Raw genomic sequence first — 22,644 nt, forward strand, 5'->3', positions numbered from 1 at the left:
TCAGGGTCTACAGTCCACTGACTCAGGGTTTCTCAAACTCGGTCCTGGGGCCCCTCCTTTGTGCACTTTTTATCCTTCTTTCTAGCACTACACAGCTGATTCAAATAATCAAAGCTTGATGATGCGGTGTAGTTATTTGGTAAGAATTGTGCACCCAGGGGTGGCCCCAGGACAGAGTTTGGGAAACCATGCACTAACTCAAGGTCTAATCTAACTGATTGATGATTACATCACACATGTAAGTGATTAGGGGCCAATTCATGTATCTCAAAGTATTCAAGTAGATGTAATTATTTGTTCTTCATTGTGTACCAAACTAAACCCTGGTCCTCCCTGCCCCCTCCTCTGCCCCCCCAGAGTTCCACTACATTGAGACCCTGTGAGGTGCTATAAGCACATTAACCTTGCGTAACATAATTACATTTCCACAAATTAAAAGTTTAATTTAATAGCCTTATTCATGAGTTCACGGAGAAAAGCAATTGGCTGCAGTTAACGTTGTATGGAGAGATGGCTAGTTTGCGGGTCATAAGGGTAAGAAGTGAAGGAGTTGAAAAAAGAAAATTAAAATTTCCCCGGCTGTGACATTGGCCTAATCAACTCAGAGGGCTCTCCTATTATCAATGGCATTAAACCAATTAAATGTTGTGTAAGAGAGGAACCATGGCAACGTAGCTGCGACTGATTGGCCTCTACCTATGTGGCTACATGTATTTTTTCCACTGACTGACATGTTCCAGGTGATTGTCTTTTTTAAACAGTACATTTAATTGCACTGCTCTTTTAGAAATCACACAGAAAATCTCAAATGTGAGCTTTCTTATAGAGTCCTTGAAAGGGTCTGGGAAACACAAAAGACTTGGATTAAAAACAAGACGGGAAAAAAACACTGGATCTCTTCAGGCAGTCTGAACATCTATTCAACGAGCCACACAGTAACCCAGAGACAATGAAAAACATATATACCAGCATGGCAACAGCTCAGATACCACATCAGATACTTGATTTGTTCTATACTATTGTCCCACCATATTACACCACCTCCCACTGACTGACAAACACTTGTGTCATTGCAATGATATTGGCCTTCAAATTCCTTATCCAATCACACCTAGCTTTACCTATTTATTCTTCCCTTTTCTATTACATGTATATTTCTCTTTGTCCCTTAATTTGTGCTCTTTTTCTCTAGTTTAATATTTTCTTACCTCTTTCTACCTCTCTCCAGATCCTCCTCTTCTGGTTGTATTCTAATGTTTAATTTTTTTGTTTATTATTTTACCCCCTTATCTCCCCAATTGGTTATTACAGTCTTGTCCCATCGCTGCAACTCTCGTACGGACTCGGGAGAGGCGAAGGTCGAGAGCCGTGCGTCCTCCGAAACACGACACAACCAAGCCACACTGCTTCTTGACACAATGCCTGCTTAACCCGGTAGCCAGCCGCACCAATGTGTCGGAGGAAACACCGTACATCTGGCGACTGTGTCAGCGTGCATGCGCCCGGCCTGCCACAGGAGTCACTAGAACGTGATGGGACAAGGACATCCCTGTCGGCCAGACCCTCCCCTAACCCAGACGACGCTGGGCCAATTGTGCACCGCCCCATGGGTCTCCTGGTCGCGGCCGGCTGTGACAGAGCCTGGACTTGAACCAGGATCTCTAGTTGCACAGCTAGCACTGTGATGCAGTGGCTTAGACCACTGTGCCACTTGGGGGGCCCACATTGTATTCTAATGTTTCATGTTTAATTGCATGACAGCATTCCAATCCCACTCTCCTTGCCCTTAATTGCCCTCGTTGTGTGTGTGTGTGTGTGTGTGTGTGTGTGTGTGTGTGTGTGTGTGTGTGTGTGTGTGTGTGTGTGTGTGTGTGTGTGTGTGTGTGTGTGTGTGTGTGTGTGTGTGTGTGTGTGTGTGTGTGTGTCCGTGTGTCCGTGTGTGCGTGTGTGCGTGTGTGCGTGTGTGCGTGTGTGCGTGTGTGCGTGTGTGTGTGTGTGTGTGTGTGTGTGTGTGTGTGTGTTACTATCATCGTAGGTACCGGAAACCCCTGAAAGTGTGTGAGAGAGTGAGAGTGAGAGAGCCTGCATGTGTGATCATTCACATCTGTGTGTGTGTGTCAGGAGAACATTAAGCCTTTACAGTGCCATGAATTGACTTCCTGTGTCTGTGATTGCTTCTTAATGAGCTTTTTTGCAGGATTGATGCTATTCATAAAAAACAGTGTTAGCTCATTGAAACCTCTGTTAGTCTTTTCATTAAGAATGACAGAAAAAGCTCTATTTACAACCATCCTAGAGGGACTCAACAAACCTAGCGGTGGGGGATTTTCTTATTCCTTGATGTATTTGTGTGAGCGTGTGTGGTGGCCGGTTCTCCTATGGTGCTAGTCAAAGCTCATGGGTATTGAAGTAACATTTAAAACATGACATATTGTCATGCACAGAAATAAATCCCCAATAAATCTTAACATTACTCAAATCTGATTTATAAATCATTTATTATGAGAAAACCTACAGGGCACTGGCAGCATGCACACTACTCAATCGTAGAAGATAAATCTCGTGCATAAATTATCATAGAAAAAAAGAGTATTGAGCCTCAACCTCATTTTGCTGAGGATGCTTTTCCATGATGCTAATTCCACATGATTAAATGACCGAACAACTGGGATAAACAGTCAAGAACAGATTACAACTACATCATTTTTTCTGCTCTGTTTTGCTAAGCTCTCTCCTCTTTCTTTCGCTCTCTCTCATCCTTTCTCTCTCTCTCTCTACATGTTGTCATCTCAGGATCTTACACTGCACTGTGATGGACACATTGCTAGGCCAACATAATATTTTAATACCGATGTTGCAATGTTGTGAAAACCTATAGTGTATTTCCTGTAATAGTCAGAACTTTCTGGTTCAGACTGGGTCAAAAGGAAACCAAAGAAATGTCAGCCAGATCGGGCCTCAGCCTCAACCTCACCCAAGCAGCTATCACAGCAAATAAAGCCAGGCTTTCTGAAATCCGGTGAGGATTTTCTATTATTTCACAGTGGAGGAAATTTTAAATAAACTCAGAAAAGAAAGATGAATGCCTTCCTCAGGAAATCAAATGAAATCATTCTTTGTGGTTGAAGATTCCTCCCTTTCAAATGAACATTGGTACAAAATCACACACTGGGATAAATCTAACAACCTATATCTTATCTCTTACGTGTGAGATGTTCGTTATAGAGGTGAGCGGTGTCCCAGTCAGTGTTAGAAAAACAAGCACACTGACAATATGGCTGTGAACGTTGTGAACATTCTCTCTCCCCTTAGGTAGAGTGGCCATAAAACACATGTAATCCTGTAAATCCCTGTTCTTTCTCACATTGAGCTCTTAGCCACCCCAAAGTGCTTACATTGACTCCTCAGGTTTCTACTCCCCTCCCCACCTCTCTGATAGACTTTCCCAGCCTCTGGCTGCTTTGAACCGACAGGCTGCTCTGTTCGGGCCACAGAAACTAACTCAGCCACGTCTGCTTTTAATGGAGTAATAAGAGACAGAAGTGAAATGGCTCCCAGAGGGCCAGATGAGCTGTGTGCCTCTCCTCTCTCTCTCCTCGATCCCCTACCAGAAACAGCTGCAACAATGGGTTGGCCACCAAGAATCCCTTTTTTAGCACCCCGGCTATCGCCCCGCTAACAGCCGATATGATCACTTATTGCATTAGGCTGGGGTGATAACAGGGGAAATCCTCACTCTCACACCAAGCATGGAAGACAGTCTGATCTGATGGCTTTACAGGGCATACTCTGCTTCAAACTGGCTCCAGATAATATATATAAACAATGGTCTCAACCAGAAAATTGTAATTTAAGACTGAATAAAGTTGGCTAAAGATTAAAATATGAATCTGTATAACACTGACCAATTTTAGATGAAGATAAGTTATTTTGGGCACACACTGTTAGGACACTTCTAGCAAAGCAAGACAACACCAGAACTCTGTGTGAAAGACCAGACAACAGCTAAAGAGAGAAAGAAAAACTGACAGAGTAGACAGAGAAATATAGTAGCAGAGAGTGAGAGTGACAGAGAGAGACAGTGGGTGGAGTGTCGTTGTGAGACCACCACAGCACAACAGGACTCAGCGGGCCTAGTAGCCTTTCAGCTCCACAAAGGTCAGAACAGAGCTCCTCGCAGCCCAGCCAGGCAGGGAGGGACTGTTCCCTGAGAGTCTCTGCAGTCTGCACAAAGCCTCTCAGGAGAGTCTGAGGGGGAAAATAGCTTTGGCTTCTCGTTGAGGGAACGTTCAGGTTAAACAACATTTACATGACAAGAGTCTGACTTCAATGCGTCTCCTCTGAATCTGCTGACCTGTTGAATTGCTCCACCATTCCTGAGGTTGAAGACCTGAAAAAAGACTCACTGTTAGTCTGTAAGTGTGTCTACCTGGTATGTGTGGAATGAGGCAACAGATTGAAGGACCCATCTCCAGTTCTAAGCACACACCTGGCATCTTATCTTGGCCTAAAGTGCCAGTAGCTAACTAAAACATGATTTGAGCTCTTAGACTTGGAGGTGTAGGGAGTGACAGAAGGCGATGGCCTGGAAACTAATTATGAAACCGACATACTGCAACTCCTAGGCAATGTCTGTCCTCCCATTGCCGGGGGCCAGATTTCCCCAGCTGTGAAATCGCTGGCACTTCCGTGGGCACCCAGCCATTAAGAGCACTGGGTTCGCATCTATCAGAGGGACAGGGCTGTTTGCTCAAATCCTCCAAGACACCACCAATTACCACACTCACATACACCAGGGGAGGGGGGAGGGGGGGGAGGAGGCTGGGACCAGACAGGATTAGAATATAAAACATACAGTACACTGTGTGACCCATCCTTCCTGCCTCGCTGACCCTGCAGGCTCCTCCTCCATGATGCTTTGCATTGAGCTCCTTTATCTATGATGCATCAGTGGGTTATTGTATTCCATTCTCATAGTGAATGTCCCAGTGAATGCCTGAGCAGTAGAGGGGCTGATTTAATATCTAAGTATCTGTGATGGGTCCACCAGGACAGTTTAGTCAGATTTGTCTGGCATATCCACATGTCTGTAAGCTAGCTGGCTGGCTGTTCCTCTCTCTCAGGCCTCCAGAGACCGACGTCTGAATCCACTCCAATGGCGTGGTTTGTACCGAACGCCAAGCAATAAAAGACACAAATCTAGGCCATTTACCACAACTGGTGGGAACAGCAACTAAGTGGAAAGGATGTGTCAGAATAGTATGTGACTGACATGTTGATGTCATCAGTGGTCATGTTTACAGTCAGATTTAAGTGAAGAAGGAACAGTGGTAATGAGACGTACCTGTTTGAACTGTTCTAGTTTGTCTCTAGCTGCCACTAGGATGGGGTCAATGCTGCGCACCTTAATCTCTGGGTTGTTTTTCTGGGCCTGAAGGCCGTTTCCCACAACACGGCCCACATAACTGAGGAGGGAAGAGAGAGAGAGAATGGAGAGTTTAATATAAACAGTTTCTGTAGCACAATGACTTGTGAATATTGATATATTGTTGATGAAAGTAACACATGAAAGTATTTGTGTGCACAAGGAGTGCACATGTAATGACAGAGTAAACCTTTTAAATTTCGTGTCTGAATAGCCTAGTTCCTTAGCCATTCATAACAATGGCAAATATTTATTCTCAGCACCATGGTCTGCATGTCGTGAGATCTGTCCCACCCCACACACCACACCACACCACACAGACAGCCATTCCCCTAGCCCAGGGCTCTCCAACCCTGGTCCTGGAGAGCTACAGTCTTGTAGGTTTTCACTCCAACCCTAATTTAGCATACCAGATTCTAATAATTAGCTGGTTGATAAAGTGAATCAGGATAGTTACAACTGGGGTTGGTAGTGCTCCAGGAACAGGGTTGGAGAGCCCTGCCCTAACCTGATATAAAGTGAATAACTATGCCCTTTTTAACATCAATTTTTCTTCCATCATAAGAATTGCGGGGCATATGAGCTGTGTGATTCAGCCTCAGAGCCCAGCTCTTCCTTGAAGCTGGCCTGGAGTGGTGAGTTGTGCTGTCTGACCCAGCCAGGCCGCCACTGGGATCAATGGAGTTTAGACGGCCTTCCTCACTGACATAAATGATTCATTAGGAAGTCAAACAGCTGGAGCGGATTGGTGAAATCCAGGTATTGAGCGACCTCACAGCCAGCGATGGGAGAGGAGAGGAAAGGGCAGATGGCTGTTTATCAGGAATAATGAGAGGAGAGGAGGGTAGGAGGAGACCAGTAGCCTCCTCATTACTGCCCAGTGTCAGGGTAAACACGTCAGATGCAGACACACTGCAGGACTCGGTAATGATGCATTTGCATTTTTGTGATTCCACTAATTACGACAAGGAGGGGGTGAGATGAGACACAACAAAGGACACAGTGTCAACCATAGTGATCGAAGAGTCTGGGGTGCATCTCTCTCTCATCTCTCTTATCCATTTCTCTCTTTCATGTATATTTTTTGTGCCACCTCTTCATCTCCATAGAGGAGGGACAATGGTTGAGTTAATCAGAGGGTATTGTGAGCGGTAGTTACAGTAAAATCCTTTGTATTTGCTTGTCTCAGCAATTCAGTTGATCAATAGGTCAAGTTAAAGATGAAATGTTAAATTGGTTAAGATACTGATTGAGATTGACCCTAGATGACCTATTGGAGTCCTATTGAAGGCCATCTGGGGTCAATCTCAAAAATCTATTGAGAAGCTTAAACATAGCTTTCAAAACCACAAGATAGAAAGACTGACAGAGAGAGACAGTGAGGGAGAGAGAGAGAGAGACTGACTAAGGTCAGGGGCAGACTGTGAAGGTCTAATGCACCACAGAACAGGCTTTTTCCACAGAACAGATTAGAGCCTCTGTAGAGGGAGAGGTGGGTGGATGGATGGAAAAGTAGGGCGAAGCAGCTCTGACAGAGCAGACCCTTGTCCCTAACTCCCTGAGCTACCCCAGGAAGTTTGGAGGAGAACACAGTCATCACCACAATCTCAAATCCCAAAATATAGAACACATAATACACACACAAAATACACTCATACACAATCATACGGGTACACACCCACCCACACATGCATGTACTCACACACATTGGAGAGAGAGCGAGCCTGGAGCCACACATGGGATTTCCTTACTGGAGAGAACTCTGGGGCTAGGAGGTAACAGAGATTCCTCCTGCAGCAGTCCGAGATGTCAAAGCGCAGGTGTTTCACGGCTAACGAATCCAGCCAAGAGCATTGTGGAGCTCCAGAAGCCACACCTACATGCCCTCCGCTGCTGCTGCAGCCCCCAGACTACAACAATGATGTATAACATAAACCCTGAACCTGACATGATACAGACACATGGACATTCCAGAGAGATGATCCATTGGATTGTTGATCATCTAATGTGAGTGTGTTCCATGAGAACCACTATTGTGAGGTCAATTCACCTCAACCACTGTAGAAAACAAATCGATTGCAGGGTTAACATTACAAGTGTGTTGCCAGGAAAGTGACGGCCTATTTTTCAAAAACATGTATTTTTCAATTTTGATGTTCAGTATATAAAATACTGCTGTCACAACAGTGTTATCAGTGGATGGTCTGAAGATATGTGTATATACATCTGCTATCCCTCAGGGCATCCAGCCTAGCCTCAGAGAATGACAATGAGAGAAACACAGGCAAAGCACGCTAACATCGTAATAACATCAGCAGTTCCGCATTAACACTGTCCCTGCAACCAGTTTAATGGTGCATGTTTGTGTGAGGTGGATCAAACTGGGGTAATCAGAAAGCGCCACAGGAGTGACGTGCTACATGTGACTGTAAATAAATTAATCCAATCTGAGCCAGCCTCCACATAGTGTCGAGGATGAACTCTGACCCCTGTCTCACTGGGTCTATCTGCCTACCTACTGCTGGAGAATTCATTATAGTAGGCCTATCTGCTGCTTCAATAACAAGCTAGTACAGGCAGCCACAGATAGCAGGTAGAACCAGTGGTGCATATTCATGGAAGCCAAAGGAAGCCAGGCTTCCCCAAAAATGTCAAAAATGATCTATATAATATTAATTTTCTCTTTTGTCTATCCTTGTTTCATAATGTTCCTTCAATTTGCAAGAGGCTGAATGTAACTCTCCGGAGAAAGCATCCAAGTGAGGGAAACAGCGCCCCTCTGTCTCTGAATGTGTAGGCCATCTATCTGATGCTGTCTGGTCAGAGAGAGTGTGACATTGTTGCCGACCCTATCGTTGAATGCAAGGGAAGCCAGTGAGCATTTGGCCTCCCTTGATAAAAAAGTATAAAATAATAGCCAATCAGCCTTGAATTGTCCTGGCGCACTCAAAAGAAAGTGTCAAGGGAAGCCAGTTTGGATTTGGCTTCCCTCCAATCACATCACATCGAGAGCAATACGTCATTGACAGAAAGAACTTGAATTGTTGCATCTCGTTACGTTGTTGTCCTCCGGTGCCTAACTAGTTAGCAAAAATTGTCCCTTTCCTAAATTAACCATGGATGGAAATAGGGATTTGGACTTGTGGTTTTACTTAATTCTCCGTACTGGCCAATGATTATAACGGCGATTCTGATTCAAAAATAAATTCATACATTGTGCCCCTGGACTGAGAGGGTGGAAGTTCAATATGTAGCTAGCCAGGCCTAATCGCCCAACGTCAGTGCCCAACCTCACTAATGCTCTTGCGGCTGAATGAAATCAAGTCCCCGCAGCAATATTCCAGCATCTAGTGGAAAGCCTTCCCAGAAGCATGGATGCTGTTATAGTAGCAAAGGGGAGACCAACTCCGTATTGATTTTGGAATGAGATGTTTGACAGGCAGGTGTCCACATACTTTTATGTGCTATATAGTGTAGGTTGTAATATGGCATTTTGGGAGGCTTGGCTTCCCCAGTGATTTTACCCATGCAACGCTACTGGGTAGGACTACCACTGTTCATTTTCTTTGGGGACATAATGAATTCTAAATCCAAGGTAGTATGACGACGCACGCACGCGCGCACGCACGCACGCACGCACACGCACACACACACACACACACACACACACACACACACACACACACACACACACACACACACAGCAGCTAAACCATGCATCATAGCCTGACCCAGAACCCAGTTAATGAGGATTTATTCCCGTCACTGCTCAACATGGCCACAATACTTAACATAATGTTTAACCATTACACTGTATTTTTCTCTGGTCTCTATTTATCTTTAGGGGGCTGTGAATATTCATAGTCATTATAAGGGATTCATCAAATGGTCAATCAACTACAAAGACGACCACAAAGGACCTCCATTAACTAGTTTCCAAAGCCAGGGGGAGTTGATGGGATGTTCTCTGTTGTGGTTGCTGTGGGTGGTTGGGTGCTGACGACGGACCCATAGGTCTGTGGATGGGTACCAACTACACTGGGAGCCCATTAGGGGCACATGCGACTTTAATCAGGCTCTCTGATTGGTTCAACTCTATTCTAACACTTCCTGCCAATTGTTCTTATGCACACCATAGTAATTTATAGGATCTCTGTGTGATGCACACTGAATCACATTGGGAGAATCCTGAATATTATGCATGTGCCTGGACATGTACTCAATAAAAAACAACCACACATTGTGAGTAAATATGATCATGAATATGATCGTGTGCTCATTATATCGACTATACTGAAGTATTGACCCACTGCACTAAAATCCAATACCATACACAGAGTACAATGACTATGACTATGCACAATGACTATGCTACACGCATATAGTATACTGTAGTGAAAATGAGAATACTGAACAAAGCTTAGAGAGAGAGAGGCTGTTTTGTCACAGTAATTAGTGACCAAGTCAATTAGCCAGGATCTGTTGCATCTGGGTTGTTAACCAATCAAATGAATCAGCCCATAAAGAGACACAGAGACAAATGTTTATCCTAAAAAGCCAATGGCTCCCCAAGACCAGCTGACGTTCCCACACATCTCTTCTCTCTCCTCTGAAAACTACACACATACATTATGGTATAGGTCCAGCTGCAATTTATAATATATATATTATATTCCTAGATTACACACTAGGCTATACTAACTGCTATCCACTCACTAGGCAAACCTGGCTTTTATATAAGGTCTAAACAACTTTATTCGACTGATTATGCCAACTCCTGAACTGGAGACAGAGAGCAAATCAGTTCAGTCCAGATCAGAGGTATTATCAGCTGATGCCTCCCTGTATGGGATGGATATGAAAAGAAAGTGACACTGACCACTTGGCTATGTGTTGCATAAAGTCTAACTCCAGCCTCTGTCCTGTTGGGCAAGGCCTTAACCTCAGTGACCCTCCAGCTCATGTGAACCTCCAGGCTATGAAGTAGAACAGAGTGATTGCTCAGTGAGTCAGCCTGGGCGAGACAGAGAAAGAGAGCGAGAGAGAGAGCTGTATGTCTGCTCAGCTGAGGAAACACATAACCTAATAGAGCCATAATGGAGGACTGGGCAGACACAGACCACAAAAAACGGAGGCTGTCATACCGTGGCAGTTCAAAACAGCTCACGCCCTAAAAAACAAGACATTATTGTTCAAAGCTATGCGGAGCAAAACCGTACGGCTAAGAGGGACTGGGTGGAAATGATTAGCCTATACACCACATAGCATATCAAATTATACCGTTGCACATTCTAGGGTGTATGTGACTCAGCACTCAGTGCTGGTCACACAGTTCTGCTCCAGCTCCACAGCCTGGAGCCTCCGCTCTGGTCTGGTCTTGTAGCCCAGCTGATGTGGCCTGACCCTGGTCTGGCGCAGAGTTGTGGTCAGAAGCGGGCTGACAGATAGAGACTCAGCTCGTGCTCTTTAGGTACATTCCTCTGATGTGAAATGCATTTGAAATGCAAACCAGCAACCCCAAAACCACAGTGTGCCCAGCACTATGGAAGTCCACTGTGTGCTCGCCCCAAACACAAACAAATAGACTGTGGCCACGGTAACGGGACACATCCCAAAAGCCCCTCCACCGCCGAGGATCATGGGAGCCAAAGAGGGAGGCTTGGCTGAGTGCACTGATGTGATGTGTAACGGTCCATACCACTCTCCCTCCCTCCCCTATGACGACTACCAGTAGTAATGTATGCCTTCTCTCTTGGTTTAGGACAGTCCAATTTGCAATAACATAAACAGTCACAGACAGAAACATTGGGTAATAATTCAGAGATAATCTGAGATGCAAAATATAATATATTTGAAAGGTCTACAGACAGGTGTGTCTGAGAACACACTTACATTGTTGCTTTCTGGGTGGATTTGTTATGCTTTCCCCTGAAGGCCACCAATCCACAGACCATATTACTTTTATCCTGTTTCATTATCTGCTCCAGGCTCTTAGTGATGACACACAAATACATTGTACTGAATCTCCCTCAACCCAACAGACGATAATTATCTCCCATTAAAAACTCAATTATTACAGACAGCAATCCATTTTTTTTAAATGCCTGCCAATGTGCAATTATGAGCCATGCCGCTCACAGTCCTAAATCCAGCTGGAATCCAGCAGTGTAATTAACATACTTTTCTGTCTCACTCAGGGGGATTCTTTTCCCGAACATATGAGAGAATATAACAAGGGTGCAGCCGGTCTGCTACATTGAGCAGTAAAACCAAGCCAAAGATGGATAGCTTAAGAGCAGTTAACCTTTCAGAGGTTGTTATTTTTTTTCTGTCAAAACATTAAACATTTTATTTTAGAGCATCGCCCTCTTGGGGTGTTTGTGACAGGGAGTTTGTGGCAACGTGGGGATGATGCAGCATGGGGAAAAAAGGAGATTGATTAATAACTAGCACAGCTATGAACTCTGTGTAGTCTGTGTTGGCTCTGGCCTGTGAGGCTTTCTGTGTTGCTGTTGTTGCTGTGTTCATGAAGTGCTTTGGTTGTGTTTAGTCTTGTTTTTCAATAGCTTGCATCTCATAGTGATAGTGTCTGTAACCTCTAGTGCTAAGAGAAAAATCATCTCTGTGCTGCTGAACTCCAGGATCAGTTTCCCTGCCAGGAATGAGCAGCAGAGACAGGGCATGGGGCCTCCCGAGTGGCGCATGCACGCTGACTTCGGTTGCCAGCTGTACGGTGTTTCCTCCGACACATTGGTGCGACTGCCTTCCGGGTTAAGTGAGCTTTGTGTCAAGAAGCAGTGCGGCTTGGCAGGGTTGTGTTTCGGAGGACGCATGGCTCTCGACCTTCACCTCTCCCTAGTCCGTACGGGAGTTGCAGCGATGGGACAAGACTGTAACTACCAATTGGATATCACGAAATTGGGGAGAAAAAGGGGTATTGTAATATAGGAGAGATGTCTCACTGAGATTTCTGTTCTATTCTTTGTCCTTGGCTTGTGTTTTATTTTTTTATGTAACCTTTATAAAAATAAAATAATAATTGATTTAAAAAAGACACAGGAGATGGCGTGGTGCTACATTGCATACCCAATGACTTCACCTGGCTAGTGTCGCTAGTTGACGGAAATGATCTGTTCTGAGAAACATCACTCAGGACACCAGTGGTTTTTACTTCCATAGCGCTGGACTGGACAGCATCACAATAATTGTAACCACCAGCCAACGACTTCCCACTTAAAACCAGGGCCACGATGAATCTGGCAATAACCTTTGGTCTAGACCTCAGTACAGTGAGGCAGCCAGGCACATGGCACATGTGGCCAGCTGCAGCTTCTGATTGGCCATGTGACCGGCATCTGCCTTGTGAGAGGTCATTGGAGACCACTCTTAAGAGGAGGGAATCACCAGGAAGTGTCATGCCCCTTAACAAGAGATCCATCAGTGGAATACACAGCATAGCACAGACACATTATATGCTGCTAAGTACCTGATTGGAGGTGACAGATCCCTCCATGTAATCACTAGCTATCTTAAAACGCTAAACTCCAAGAGCCCCTGAGGTTCCCCCTTTTTCATGCAAAAGCCGCCGCTGAATTACTCCTGTGATTCCTGTTTTACGAGGTTGTTAGGTAACAGAAGACACTGCGTGCCAGAGGTGCCTGGGGCCATGGGGGGGCCTGGAGGGTCAGAGTTCACCCCTGTACCTGACATCCCTGATGACAGGCGGCAGGCAGGCAGGAAGGCAGGCAGGGGAAACTCCTGCATGTGCAGCGGGGAGCGGGGAGGCCCTGGCATTTACCATGTTCAAAATGCACCAACTTGACTCTGTCCATCAATCAGGAAAACTGCTTGTTCCTGAGGGGGTGAATGTGTATGTGGGTGGTATGTATGTGAGTGGGAAGAAAGGGGGGTTAACACTTTCACTTTAGCTTCTCTGACTAATGGTGTCCTCTTTAACATCACTCATCCTCAGATGTCCCAAACGACCTGAGCCTCACAGCTCATTTGGGACATTAGTACTGGATCTTCCTTTAGAATACTAAGAAAACATAATTGGCATTTACTTTCTCCACTGCAGGGAAATTAACTAAGGACTATTTTTCCCTGACCCAAGGGAGCGTCAGGGATAAGCCTCAGTCTGCGTGACTGACTGGGTGATCTAAATAGAACAGAGGAGGCTGCTGAGGGGAGGACGGTCTTAATAAAGGCTGGAATGGAGAAAATGGAATGACATCAACTACATGGATACCATGTGTTTGGTGTGTTGGATACCATTCCATTGCAGCCATTATTATGAGCCGTCCTCTCCTCAGCAGCCTCCTCTGAAATAGATATGTCTCTTCAATGGACTACAGCGAAGAACAAGACCATGTGTGCCCTGTCCTGTTTCACCGGACGTGCTACCTTGTCCCGGACCTGCTGTTCAAAAAGCTCCGCTCCGCTGTGTCAGGATGTTAGATAATATTGAATCACAAATCACTACTGCCTCCCCCCCTCTCTCTTTCTCTCTCAATTCAATTCAAAGGTCTTTGTTGGCATGTGAAACATATGTTCACACTGCCAAAGCATGTGAAATACAGTACCAGTTTATGCAAGTTGTCATCAAGGCAAAGGGTGGTTACTTTGAATAATCTCAAATATAAAATATATTTTGATTTGTTTAACACTTTTTTGTTATTTTATAGTTTTGATTTCTTCACTAAATATTAAAAATAAAGAAAAACCCTTGAATGAGGAGATGTGTCCAAACTTTTGACTGGTACTATAGATAATAAACAAAAGGGAAATAAACAACAAAAAAAGTAAACATTTCAAATGTCATATTATGGCTATATACTGTGTTGTAATGATGTGCAAATAGTTAAAGTACAAAAGGGAAAATAAATAAGCATAAATATGGTTGTATTTACAATGGTGTTTGTTCTTCACAGGTTGCCCTTTTCTTGTGGCAATAGGTCACAAATCTTGCTGCTGTGATGGCACACTGTGGTATTTTAACCAATAGATATGGGAGTTTATCAAAATTTGACTTATTTTCAAATTCTTTGTGTGTCTGGTCATACATTTGGCAGGAGGTTAGGAAGTGCACCTCAGTTTCCACCTCATTTTGTGTGCACATAGCTTGTTTTCTCTTGAGAGCCAGGTCTGCCTATGGTGGCCTTTCTCAATAGCAAGGCTATGCTCACTGAGTCTGCACATAGTCAAAGCTTTCGTTAATTTTGGGTCAGTCACAGTGGTCAGGTATTGTGCCAATGTGTACTTTCTGTTTAAGCCAAATAGCATTTACATTTTTTACGTTTTTTTATTAATTCTTTCCAATGTGTCAAGTAATTATCTTTTTGTTTTCTCATGATTTGGTTGGGTCCAATTGTGTTGCTGTCCTGGGGCTCTGTGGGGTCTGTTTGTGTTTGTGAACAGAGCCCCAGGACCAGCTTGCTTAGGGGACTCTTCTCCAGGTTCATCTCTCTGTAAGTGATAGCTTTGTTATGGAAGGTTTTGGAATCGCTTCCTTTTAGGTTGTAGAATTGAACAGCTCTTTTCTGGATTTTGATAATTAGCGGGTATCGACCTAATTCTGCTCTGCATGCATTATTTTGTGTTTTACGTGTTTTTTAATTTGGTTTATATTCCATTTTGTGAATTCTTGGTTGGTGAGCGGACCTCAGACCTCACAACCATAAAGGGCAATGATTCAAGTATTTTTTGACAGATCCTAAATGGCATGTCAAATTGTATGTTCCTTTTCATGGTGTAGAAGGCCCTTCTTGCCTTGTCTCTCAGATTGTTCACAGCTTAGTAGAAGTTACCTGTGGTGCTGATGTTTAGGTATGTATCGTTTTTTTGTGTGCTCTAGGTCAACGGTGTCTAGATGGAATTTGTATTTGTGGTCCTGGCAACTGGACCTTTTTTGGAACCCTTACTGAGATGTACTGTCAGGGCCCAGGTCTGACAGAATCTGTGCAGAAGATCTAGGGGCTGCTGTAGGCTCTCCTTGGTTGGGGACAGAAGCACCAGGTCATCCACAAACAGTAGACATTTGACTTCAGATTCTGGTAAGGTGAGGCCAGGTGCTGCAGTCTATTCTAGTGCCCTTGCCAATTCGTTTGATATACACAGTGGCTTGCGAAAGTATTCACCCCCCTTGGCATTTTTCCTATTTTGTTGCCTTACAACCTGGAATTAAAATGGATTATTAGGGGGTTTGTGTCATTTGATTTACACAACATGCCTACCCCTTTGAAGATGCAACATATTGTTTGTGTGTGAAACAAACAAGAAATAAGACAAAAAAACTGAAAACTTATGTGAAAAGCGTGCATAACTATTCACCCCCCCCAATGTATAGCCACCTTTTGCAGCAATTACAGCTGCAAGTTTCTTGGGTATGTCTCTATAAGCTTGGCACATCTAGCCACTGGGATTTCTGCCCATTCTTCAAGGCACAACTGCTCCAGCTCCTTCAAGTTGGATAGGTTCCTCTAGTGTACAGCAATCTTTAAGTCATACCACAGATTCTCAATTGGATTGAGGTCTGGGCTTTGACTAGGCCATTCCAAGACATTTAAATGTTTCCCCTTAAACCACTCATATGTTGCTTTAGTAGTATGCTTAGGGTCATTGTCCTGTTGGAAGATGAACCTCCATCCCAGTCTCAAATCTCTGGAAGACAGAAACAGGTTTCCCTCAAGAATTTCCCTGTATTTAGCACCATCCATCATTCCTTCAATTCTGACCAGTTTCCCAGTCCCTGTCGATGAAAAACATCCCCACAGCATGATGCTGCCACCACCATCCTTCATTGTGGGGATGGTGTTCTCGGGGTAATGAGAGGTGTTGGGTTTGCGTCAGACATAGCGTTTTCCTTGATGGACAAAAAGCTCAATTTTAGTCTCATCTGACCAGAGTACCTTCTTCCATATATTTGGGGAGTCTCCCACATGCCTTTTGGCAAACAACAAATGTGTTTGCTTATTTTTTTCTTTAAGCAATGGCTTTCTTCTGGCCACTCTTCCGTAAAGCCCAGCTCTGTGGAGTGTACAGCTGAAAGTGGTCCTTTGGACAGATACTCCAATTTCCGCTGTGGAGCTTTGCAGCTCCTTCAGGGTTATCTTTGGTCTCTTTGTCGCCTCTCTGATTAATGCCCTTCTTGCCTGGTCCTTGAGTTTTGGTGGGCGGCCATCTCTTGGCAGGTTTGTTGTGGTGCCATATTCTTTCCATTTTTTAAAGAATGGATTTAATGGTGCTCCGTGGGATTTTCAAAGTTTCAGATATTTTTTTATAACCTAACCCTGATCTGTACTTCTCCACAACTTTGTCCCTGAACTGTTTGGAGAGCTCCTTGGTCTTCATGGTGCCACTTGTGTCACGACTTCCGCCGAAGTCGGCCCTTCTCCTTGTTCGGGTGGTGTTCGGCGGTCGACGTCGCCGGCTTTCTAGTCAACATCGATCTATTTTTCAGTTTCGTTTTGTTTTGTCTGTATTATACACACCTGGTTTCAATTCCCCCATCATGTTCCCTATTTAACCCTCTGGCTTTCATTTCTGTTTTGTCCGTGATTGTTTGTGCGTTAGGCGTTGTAGTTGATACGTGTATGTATCTGTTTATTTTCCATTTGTGGAATTGTGCATTGAATTTGAGTAAAAACACTGTGGTTTTCGCTCAACACTGTGTCCTGCGTTTGACTCCAACTTTTCTCCGCACACAACCCTGACAGAATCACGGACCGTACCTTCAAATGGAGTCAGCAGGCGCAGCCAGTCCTTCTCTCCCCGTAGAGGAGCAGGTTCAACAGCACGCGACTATGTTGCATAGTTTAGGGACAGCCATGGATCGCGTGCTGCAAACTATGGAAAGATGGGAGAGAGGAGGTCTCCCGATAAATCATAACCCAGCACCCGCACCTCAACCTACACCACCATCCATCCCTCCACCGGTCGGAACCAGTGGAATTGTTTGTGCGTTAGGCGTTGTAGTTGATACGTGTATGTATCTGTTTATTTTCCATTTGTGGAATTGTGCATTGAATTTGAGTAAAAACACTGTGGTTTTCGCTCAACACTGTGTCCTGCGTTTGACTCCAACTTTTCTCCGCACACAACCCTGACAACTTGCTTGGTGGTACCCCTTGTTAAGTGGTGTTGCAGACTCTAGGGCCTTTCAGAACAGGTGTATATATACTGAGATCATGTGACAGATCATGTGACACTTAGATTGCACACAGGTGTACTTTAACTAATAATGTGACTTCTGAAGGTAATTGGTTGCACCAGATCTTATTTAGGGGCTTTATAGCAAAGGGGGTGAATACATATGCGCTCACCACTTTTCCAATTTTTTTATTTTTGTTTTTATTTTTATTTTTATTTCACTTCACCAATTTGGACTATTTTGTGTATGTCCATTACATGAAATCCAAATAAAAATCAATCTAAATGACAGGTTGTAATGCAACAAAATAGGAAAAATGCCAAGGGGGATGAATACTTTTGCAAGGCACTGTATGTTGAAGAGGGTGGGGCTCAAGCTGCATTTCCTACTCACCCCACGGCCTTGTGGAAAGTAATGTGTGTGTTTTTTTGCTATTTTTAACCACACCCTTGTTTGTGTACATTAATTTTATAATGTCATATGCTCATGCCAAATTGAATCAAACGTTTTTTTAAATCAACAAAGCATGAGAAGACTTTGCCTTTGTTTTGGTTTGTTTGTTTGTCAATTAGGGTGTGCAGGGTGAATTTGTGGTCTGTCATATGGTAATTTGGTAAAAAGCCAATTTGACATTTGCTCATTATATTGTTTTCACTGAGGAAATGTGTGAGTCTGTTGTTAATGATAATGCAGAGGATTTTCCCAAGGTTGCTGTTGGCGCATATCCCACAGTAGTTATTGGGGTCAAATTTGTCTCCACTTTTGTGGATTGGGGTGATCAGTCCTTGGTTCCTAATTTTGGGGAAGATGCCAAAGCTGAGGAGGATGTTAAAGAGTTTTACAGCCAATTGGAATTTGTGGTCTGTATATTTTATTATTTCATTTAGGATATCCATACATCTCCATTTTGGATAGATAACAAACAACAACACGAAGAGTTGAGTGTGTTCCAATTTTCCCAGAAGTGGTTATATTCTAAGGATTCTTCAATTACATTGAGCTGATTTTTGACGTGCTGTTCCTTCTTTTTCCATAGTATATTTCTGTATTGTTCTAGTGATTCACCATAGTGAAGGTGTAGACTCAGGTTTTCTGGGTCTCTATGTTTTTGGTTGGATAGGTTTCTCAATTTCTTTCTTAGGTTTTTGCATTCTTCATCAAACCATTTGTCATTGTTGTTAATTTTCTTAGGTTGTCTGCTTGAATTTTTTTGCTTTGATATGGAAGCTGAGAGGTCAAATATACTGTTTAGGTTTTCTACTGCCAAGTTTACACCTTTACTATTACATTGAAATGTTCTGTCCAGGGAGTTTTTTGTTGTTGCCTAATTGTATTTTGGTAGGTTTCTATACTACTTTTCTTCCATCTATAGTATTTCTTAATATTATGCAGCTCCTTTGGCTTTGATGCCTCATGATTGATTATTGCTCTGTTCAGCTAGACTGTGATTTTGTTGTGATCTGATAGGGGTGTCAGTGGCCCGACTGTGAACACTCTGAGAGACTCTGTGTTGAGGTCAGTGATAAAGTAATCTACAGTACTACTGCCAAGGGATGAGCTGTAGGAGACTATAACACAATAGATATGGTAGGAGAAAATCCAAAGAAAAACCACCGTAATTTTTTTTTTTTGAGAGTGCATGCTCTTCCAATGGAACGTATAAGGAAAATTTTAATTTAGCTCCCAGTATGCAATTCCTATGGCTTACACTGGGTGTCAGTAGTCTTTGTTCAAGGTTTCAGGCTTGTTTCTTCCAAAATGAGGAAGAAAAATTAGTTTAGTACAGGGACACAGACTTGGAAATTTGTGTATGCGCGTGTGACGAAGAGGACACACACCTGCTAATATCGTTTTCCTATTGAACATACTTCTTTAAAAACCTCTTAGCGCTAGGGGTCAGATTTTTTTTTTCTTAAAATAACGTTCCCATGGTAAACGGACATTTTCTCTGGCCCAGATCGTAGAATATGCATAATTTACAGATTAGGATAGAAAACACTCCAAAGTTTCCAAAACTGTCAAAATATTGTCTGTGAGTATATCAAAACGTATTCTGCAGACGAAAACCTGAGAAAATATAACCCGGAAGTGATATATTTTTTTTTATCTGTGTTTCCTGGACCGTCTTTCTTCCATTTAAAGGGGTATCAACCAGATTCCTTTTCCAATGGCTTCCTCAGGCTGTGACCAGGCTTTAGACATAGTTTCAGGCTTTTATTTTGAAAAATGAATGAGATTTTCAAAAGTAGTCAGGTGTCCTCTGAATAGTTCCTGCGCGTGCGAGAGGAGCTGTCCATTTTCCTTTTGTATCTTAATGAATAGGTTATGGTCCGGTTGAAATATTATCGATTATTTTTGTTAAAAACAACCTGAGGATTGATTATAAAAAACATTTGACATGTTTCTACGACCATTACGGATACTTTTTGGAATTTGTCGAACGGAACAAGGCTTTGGTTTTCTGAACATATCGCGCAACCCAAATGGCGTTTTTTTGTGATAAAAGTAATATTTATCGAACAAAAAGAACATTTGTTGTGTAACTGGGAGTCTCGTGAGTGCAAACATCCGAAGATTATCTAAGGTAAGCGATTAATTTTATTGCTTTTCTGACTTTCGTGACCATGCTAATTTGGGGCTAGCTGTTGTAGCATTGATTGCTACACTCACAAAAGCTTGGATTTCTTTCGCTGTAAAGTATATTTTCAAAATCTGACACAATAGGTGGATTAACAACAAGCTAAGCTGTGTTTTGGTATATTTCACTTGTGATTGCATGATTATAAATATTTGTAGTAATATTTTTGCATTTGGCGCCCTGCAATTCTAGCGGTTGTTTGGGAAAATGATCCCGTAAAAGGAATCCGTAGCGCAGAGAAGTTAAGTATGAAATATTATAGTTTAATTGCATTTTAGGGTATCAAAGGATTAAATAGAAATGTATTTTGACTTGTTTTAACAAAGTTTAGCAGTAGCTTTTTGCATTCCTTTCTCTGCTTGTTGAACGAGTGGATTACTCAAATCGATGGCGCCAACTTAACAGACTTTTTGGGATATAAAGAAGGATTCTATCTAACAAAAGACACTACATGTTGTAGCTGTGACCCTTTGGATGACAAATCAGAGGAAGATTTTCAAAAAGTAAGTGAATATTTAATCGCTATTTGTGAATTTATGAAACCTGTGCCGGTGGAAAAATATTTTGATGTCGGGTGCCGTCCTCAAACAATCACATGACATGCTTTCGCTGTAAAACCTACTGTAAATGGGTCAGTGTAGTTAGATTAACAAGAATTTAAGCTTTTAACCGATATAAGACACTTGTATGTACCTAAATGTTTAATATCCATAATTTTATGATTATTTATTTGAATTGTGCGCCCTCCAGTTTCACCGGAAGTTGTCCCGCTAGCGGAACGCCTAGCCTTAATTAATTGGGGAGGTCAGGCTTGTGACAATGGCTGAAGCGGAATAGGTGGATTGGTATCAAATACATCAAACACATGGTTTCTATGTTTTTGATGCCATTCCAATTACTCAGTTCCAGACATTATTATGAGCCGTCCTCCCCTCAGCAGACTCCACTGGTACAGACTCAGCATGCAACAGAGCCACAGGAGTTGTGACCAGTTTTTGTTGGTTGTTTTGTCATAGTTGTGTCTAAGGGGGCATATTTGGGAGGGAATGCTGTCACCTCCAGGTAGGTGTTTGTCCCTGTGTCAGGTACTTGTCCAGTTTTAGTATTTAGGTCGCCACAGACATGTGCCTGGAAATGGTTGATATCCCCTTTAAGGATGGAGAAGCTATCATCGTTAAAATATGGGGATTCTATTGGGGGGGATATAGGTAGCACACATGAGGAAATGTTCCTCTGTTGAGATAATTTCTTTATTCATTTCAAGCCAGATGTAAAATGTTTCTGTTTTGACTAATTGACAGTGCATTCGGAAAGTATTCACACCCCTTAACTTTTTCACATTTTGTTACGTTACAGCCTTATTCTGAAATTGATTACATTTGTTTTTTTTCTTTGTCAATCTACAAACAATGCCCCATAATGACAAAGCAAAAACATGTTTTTAGAAATGTTAATACATTTATTAAAAAAAAAACTGAAATATCACATTTACATAAGTATTCAGACCCTTTACAAAGTACTTTGTTGAAGCACCTTTGGCAGCGATTACAGCTTTGAGTCTTCTTGGGTATGACGCTACAAGCTTGACACACCTGTATTTGGGGAGTTTCTCTCATTCTTCTCTACAGACCCTCTCAAGCTCTGTCAGGTTGGATGGGGAGCGTCGCTGCACAGCTATTTTCAGGTCTCTCCAGAGATGTTCGATCGAGTTCAATCCAGGCTCTGGCTGGGTCACTCAAGAACATTCAGAGACTTGTCCCGAAGCCACTCCTGCGTTGTCTTGGCTGTGTGCTTAGGGTCGTTGGCCTGTTGGAAGGTGAACCTTCACCCCAGTCAGAGGTCCTGAGCGACCTGGAGCAGATTTTCATCAAGGATCTCTCAGTACTTTGCTCCATTCATCTTTCCCTCGATCCTGACTAGTCTCCCAGTCCCTGCCACTGAAAAACATCCCCACAGCATGATGCTACCACCACCATGCTTCACCGTAGGGATGGTGCCAGGTTTCCTCCAGTTCAATCTTGTTTTCATCAGACCAGCGAATCTTGTTTCTCAGGGTCTGAGAGTCCTTTAGGTGCCTTTACGCAAACTTTAAGCGGGTTGTCATGTACTGAGGAGTGGCTTCCGTCTGGCCACTCTACCATAAAGAGCTGATTGGTGGAGTGCTACAGAGATGATTGTCCTTCTGGAAGATTCTCCCATCTCCACAGAGGTACTCTGGAGCTCTGTCAGAGTGACGATCGAGTTCTTGGTCACCTCCCTGACCGAGGCCCTTCTGCCCCAATTCCTCAGTTTTGGCCAAGCAGCCAGTTCTAGGAAGAGTCTTGGTGGTTCCATAAGAATTACGGAGGCCACTGTATTCTTGGGGACCTTCAATGCTACAGAATTTTTTTTGTAACCTTCCCAAGATCTGTGCCTCAACACAATCCTGTCTGG

The 22,644-nt window shown here is 43.3% G+C and overlaps 1 protein-coding gene across 1 annotated transcript in view; it reads right to left on the minus strand.

The window, feature by feature from the left end:
• LOC129810607 (glypican-5-like) overlaps positions 1 to 22,644 on the minus strand; it is a 77,887-nt gene that overhangs the window by 19,062 nt on the left and 36,181 nt on the right. Inside the window, exon 7 of the mRNA XM_055861292.1 lies at positions 5,345 to 5,465. Coding sequence (XP_055717267.1) covers positions 5,345 to 5,465 — 121 coding nt within the window. The remainder of the gene's footprint in view (positions 1 to 5,344; positions 5,466 to 22,644) is intronic.

This window comes from Salvelinus fontinalis, chromosome 14 (genome assembly GCF_029448725.1).
Source record: "Salvelinus fontinalis isolate EN_2023a chromosome 14, ASM2944872v1, whole genome shotgun sequence".
Classification (NCBI taxonomy): domain Eukaryota; kingdom Metazoa; phylum Chordata; class Actinopteri; order Salmoniformes; family Salmonidae; genus Salvelinus; species Salvelinus fontinalis.